The sequence below is a fragment of the Mustelus asterias genome, chromosome 4 (genome assembly GCF_964213995.1).
Source record: "Mustelus asterias chromosome 4, sMusAst1.hap1.1, whole genome shotgun sequence".
Taxonomy (NCBI): Eukaryota; Metazoa; Chordata; class Chondrichthyes; order Carcharhiniformes; family Triakidae; genus Mustelus; species Mustelus asterias.
Window position 1 is genome coordinate 79,805,809 of NC_135804.1, and position 6,237 is coordinate 79,812,045.

The 6,237-nt window shown below is 40.9% G+C and overlaps 1 protein-coding gene across 1 annotated transcript in view; it reads right to left on the minus strand.

Annotated features, from left to right (window-relative positions):
• LOC144493134 (FERM domain-containing protein 7-like) overlaps window positions 1–3,438 on the minus strand; it is a 38,884-nt gene extending 35,446 nt beyond the window's left edge. Inside the window, exons 1-2 of the mRNA XM_078212035.1 lie at window positions 3,382–3,438; window positions 296–400 (exon numbers count right to left, since the gene is read on the minus strand). Coding sequence (XP_078068161.1) covers window positions 296–400; window positions 3,382–3,438 — 162 coding nt within the window. The remainder of the gene's footprint in view (window positions 1–295; window positions 401–3,381) is intronic.
• Window positions 3,439–6,237: the final 2,799 nt, after the last annotated feature.

Here is a 6,237-nt window from a genome sequence, read left to right on the forward strand (position 1 = left end):
GGAATGCACTGCCTGACAATGTAGTGGATGCTGATTCAATTGAGGCATTCAAAAGGAAATTGAATCATTAACAGAAAACACGGGGAGATGGCAGGACAGTGGCATCTGGTGAGTTGTTTTTGCAGAAAGCCAGCATGAACACAATGGGCAGGATGGCCTCCATCATTACTGTAACCATTCAATGACTCTTGGATTTTCCATTTCATATTACAACACAGAAAAAGCCTGAGCCTCTAAATTAACAAGCGCTGCAGTGTTTGCAACGGTTGCTAAGACAGCGATTTCTGGCGCTTACCACATTCCCATTGCGATTGTTGAACTCCATTCCGAAGTAGTCCTCCTCAACGAGGTGCAGGCGGTGACGGACACAATCAAAAAGAGTCTTCCCAGTGGCTTTTTGCTGAGGAAAAGTTAGATTAATAAACATTCACCTCTGATTCCATATCATTGCCCAGTATTACATTAGGAGACGTGAGAATTCATTCTCAATGAGGTCACTGATAAACTTCACAGCACCTCAAGTCCTGTGACATCGAAACAATGACCCACTAAATTACCCCATGGATCGCTACCTGCACTGATTGGGCATGTACCATCCCACTGCTAAACTGTTTTGCTTTGCTCCTGCTTTATGCCTGGAAAACAGGTACAATTTCGACCTGAAATATTTACAAATAGATGTGTAAATTAAGGTAAGCTTTATGGCAAGGTTTTCACTTCTGTACTCATCATAGAATCTCTACAGTGCCGAAGGAGGCCATTTGGCCCATCAAGTCTGCACCGACTCTCTGACAGAGTGTCTTACCCACCTCTCCACCATACCCTTGTAACCCTGCACATTTACCATGGCTAATCCATCTAACCTACACATATTTGGACACTAAAGGGAAAGTGAACATGGCCAATCCACCTAATCTGCACATCTTTGGACAGTGGGAGGAAACCGGAGCGTCCAGAGGCAAAGCACCAGTGCGGGATTTCTCCCTCATTGTCTATAATAGGAGTCTGGCCAGAGCAGGAGCAGGAAAGCTCTGCTCATATGTGTGACATGCTACATTCCAGAACATCACTGGCTTAGTAACTGGTCATTAGTTTGTTGGCTCAGTGACTCTGAGATTGGAGGTGCAGTGATTGAATCACATTTCGCACAGTCTCAGCAAGTGGAAATCAGTCCACCTAATCCAGACAGACATCCGACTACGGGACTCACATCTGGGTGGGTGTGGGTGCCTACCCCCTTTCCCATATGATTATGGGAGCCTCCAAAACCCTCCCACCATATAAGACTATAATCCTCCTCTCAGGGCTGGTATAATATGGTTCCAGCTGTTGAAGGAACATTCCCATAATGGAATGTCAAAATCCTATCAGTCTTCCCAGTTATTCACACTCTCCTCCAAGTAAAAAGCGCATAAATAGAAAAACAATGATGGTGAAATGCTGGCAAACATCTTGATAATATTCACCTGCTCTTAATGCTCCAAATCTAATTCTGTGGCATGGCTTTAAAGAAGAAATCAGTGCTTTCTTTTTGAACACTTGCAATGCTGTCAAGTGCATAAACGCAGCTAATGATTGTTAATAGAATCCAAATTGGTTGATGAAATTAAAACCAACTTTTCTTTATTGAGAGTTTATTGACTTGTTCAGTCTCATAGTTCTTCTCCCACTGTACCCAGTATCCCAACTATCCCCTAGTTATGTATGCTCAAAGACAATTAATACCTGTATCAATGTAACTGACATGACATGGACAAACTTTAACAATGTAATTGACATGAAATTAACAATTGTTTTCGTCATATACACAAATAAATTAACCCAAACATGAGACATTTCCAGGAACCATTTATTTTTAAAAAATCACTCCACAGACAAGCTAATATACTTTGTACATTCAACCATTCTATTACTGCTTCTCTAAGAAGCTCATCCCTTTCACAACATCTATTTCTGTTCTTTCCCTGAAAATATTTTCCATCCTCAGGCATTGACTTTCAATGGACAGCATAATAGCTGCACTTTGACTGAAAGCTGCCCCTGCCCCAACCAGATGCAATTAATGATAGTGGAAGATCAATTTTGCTTTTACAGGGGATGTCCCGGGAGTGTGTCCCTGTCAGATGGAAGGAAAGAGTTAGTGGGAGGTATAATCCAGAATCTATCATTACAGTTCTTGTTATTTTTGTTTGTAGCTAATCACTGTGATTAATTCAACTAATGATCTACGTCAGAACTGGTTGTTCTTAAAGTCACTGTGGTCGTGTTTGGTGAGCCCATTTTGTGTTAGCTGGTAATCCAACTAACCATTAATGTGTCTAAATGAATAATAACTATAATTTTGTGCAGACCAAGGCAGAACATTCCAGCAAGCTAAACAAAACAGCATCTATTTATCAGTAATCAACCCACAGCAGTTACTGAAGCTCTGACTTAGCGTTTTCAAGGAGCTGTCTGTTTCTTTGATGTGTACACTCCCCATTACTAAAAGAAATTTCCCACAATCACAATATAAACAAATGGATCCTAATTTTAATGCACTTTAGATTTTAAAGGTAGAGAATCCATTTAAAGGGTTTGAATATGATTTTTATTAAAACGCACCAAAAAACCTCATGCCATTCCTTTTTAATTTGCAAGTATGATTACAAACTCCCCTTCGTTCTTTTCAAGGGCACCAAGGTTGGAACCGATACACCAGTTGTGCTGAATCTTATCTGGAGTAACTGTGTTTTGGTCATCACACATCAGGAAGGATATATCGCCTTTAGAGGGGAAGCTGTAAATAGTCACTAATACCAAGGCTTGAAGACATAAATTATGAGGCAGGGTTGCATAAGCATGGTTTACATTCCCTTGATTTTAAAAGGTTGGCGGGAGATGTGTTTAAAATTATTAAAGGATATATTAGGCTTGATAGAAAGAAAGAATCTCAAGGTGAAGCCCATAACGAGAGGGTGCAATCCTCAATTTAAGAATGTAGCTACCATAACATTAAAAAGTTACCAAAATGCTGATCAGTCCTTATCAATATAATTATAACCTATTGCAATATATTTCTGCAGCAAGATGATCATTAGCAGTCGTGATGTCTCTGAGTCTGAAGGGTGAGGTTTAAAGCCCCACTCCAAAGACTTCAGCAAATGATACAGGTTCACATTTAAGTGCTGTACTGAGGGAATGTTGCACTGCCAGAAGGGTCATTTTTTTGGATGAGGTATTAAATTGAAGGCCATGTCATTCCTGTCTTGTGGACATAAAGGATGTGCAAAGGAATTGAACTTACTTTCTACGATGGGCCTGATCCATTGCTCTGGTAATGGACACAGGCCACATTTAACATGTTTTCTTTTTGGATACAATGATTAGTAATTGGTATACCTTTTTCCCAGTGGGTGAACCATACAGCAATTTCTTGGCACAAGGATCTGGATGCATCTTGCACTGGGGTCATGGCTACCACCTATTGGTCATCGATGTTTACATTGGAACCTGGCAGCCACCAAAATCAACATCACATCGATGTTAATATGTGCAGGAGGATTCTGCACCTATTCGAAAGATTAATTCCCAGCCAACACCCACCCCCCTCATACCCCACCACCTCAGCATGATCATTGATTCAGTGCAGAAGGAGGCCTTTCAGCCTTTTCTGTTTGTACTAGCTAATTGTAACTATTCCTATTCCCTGCCTTTTTGTCATAGTCTTACAATATTTAATTATCCGATTCCCTATTGGAAACTATTTTTACATTCATGTCCATCACCTTTCAAGTTACATATTCCTGATCAGAACAACTCATTGTGTAAAAGAAAATTCTCATCTCCTATTGGGGTCTTTGGCCTTAAATTTATGGTGTTGGATTGTGTAAGGGATCCTGCACCCCACCCCTCCTCCCCAACGTATAATCCAGACCATGGTTACTGACTCTCCTGCTAGTTTCTCCTTATTTTACTACATCAAAGCCATTCCTAATTTTGAATACCTTGATCAAAATCTTCTATTCACCTGGTGTCAAACATAGTTTGAAATGCTTCTGTGAAGTACCTTGAGATTTCTTACTGCATTAAAGATGCTATATAAATGCAGCCAGCATTCTTGACTCGGAGCCCAGGAATCCATTAGTTTTTTGAAACAGCTGAGCCCAAGGGAAAACAATCCTTGATCGACAGATATTTCTCTGTAATCTGTTCTGTCAATTTCATAATGTTTATTTAGACAAAAAAGAAAGGTGTCAAGAGCTTGCAGTTTCTGCTATTGATGCTATACGGTTCTGGATGATTGAGACTTTCATGGGATTGCAGTAAAAGCAATCTTTAAAGAAAACTATGAATGAATGATTGCTTTTTTCCACACATGTTGTTTCAAAAGCTTTCCTCACACATTGTTGTCACTGTAGGTTTCATTGCTTTAATATAGAGAATATGCTGGTTGAATGGGCATACAAATGCTATAGATTGACGTGGATAGTATGAAGGGGTAGTGGGGTGGGTGGAGGAGCATAGGTTGACATGGAGAGCATAAGGGGCCAGGAGGTTGGGTGTGGGAACATCAGCTGGCATGTGGACCTTTCGAACTTACCTCGCAAAAGATTCCCTCAGCCAGACTATGATTCATGACCCCTCCGAGTGGGTGTGGACCACAACTCCTTGAAAAGCTGGCCTAACTTCTTGAAGAAGCCCAACTCTGCAATGGAGCAGGCCAGATCAGGAGTGGATGCTGGCCTGGTTGTGAGCTGCACCAATCCATATCCTTATCCCATGTTGCTGAAAACTGGGGGAGCTAAGATTCCAGGAATTATATAAACGTACAAAATAGGAGCAGAAGTCAATCCCTCGAGCCTGCTCTGCCATTTAATAATATCATGGTTGATCTGTTTGTGTTTCAAATTCCACATTTCCATCTATCCCCGATAACTTTTGATTCTTCTGCCTAATAAGAATCTATTGGAGTTCCTGTGGTGCAATCTGTAGTGTCCCTGCCTGTGAGCCAGAAGCTCCAGGTTCAAATCCCACTCCAGGACTTGATGGCCAAGGAAGGTAGATTTTAGTCATGGCCAAACAGTTTGAGGGTGTCAACCTGCAAATCCTTCCAAAAACACAAATAGCTGGCGGTAAGAGTGGGAGAGACTCCTGGTCTGGCATGCTTGACATGGAGTAGTGCCCTTCAAGCTATAAGCCCCTGGCAACGGACCAGCGACCTGTATCGGAAATAGCTAGGTATGGAAACAGTTGAAAATCTGTCAAGGTGTAGGAAGAGAATTGGAATTGGAACAAGAATCTATCTACCTCTGCCTTAAAAATATTCAATGACCCCAGCTCCATCACCTTCTGAGGCAGAGAGTTCCAAAAGTCAGAATTGGGTCCCAGTTGCCACTTTAAAGGCCCATGATACTGTAACATCCAGCTGACAGAGTCAAAGTATCCAATATAATTTATCAATATGTCACTATTGCCAATAACTTAGTCACTGATTCAATGCGTGGTTGGTTCCTGTAACTACCCTTCCCCAGAGAACAACTTTCATTTGTAAAATGCTCTTAATGTAACACAACCAAACAAAATTTGACTCGTCATTTGATAAGGCAATACTACAACAGATGATCAAAAGCTTGGTTAAAGAGGGAGGTTTCATGGATTATTTTAAACTAGGAGAGTGAGGAGGAGAGGTTTACAGAGGGATTTCGAGAGCTTAGGTAGCTGAAGATACAGCAGCCAATGGCAGGGTGAATGATGTGGAAGATGTACAAGAGGACAGTGTTGGAGGAACACAGAATTATTGGAGAGTTAGAGGTCAAGAGGAGGTTACAGTGAAAGGCTTAGGTGAGACCAGGGAGATACTTGGACATAGTAATGAGGATTTAAATTCTCTGATCATTTTCCAATCTCTCTGATGCCAGATGACTGGTGAACAGCCAATGCTGGACCATTCTTTAAAAAGGGAGGAAGGGATAGTTTAAGTAATTACAGGCCAGTCGGTCTAACCTCGGTGGTGGACAAATTATTGGAAAAAATTCTAAAAGACATTATAAATCATCTTGTTGAAAGGCACAGTTTAATCAAGGATAGTCAGTAGGGATTTGTTACAGGAAAGCCATTTTTGATTAACTTAATTGAATTTTTTGAGGAGGTAAGGATATTGAAGAGGGTAGCAGGTATGATGCAACCTATGTGGATTTTATCAAGGCTTTTGACTAGATGTCACGTGGAAGACTGTTCAGTAAATTAAAAGCTCAT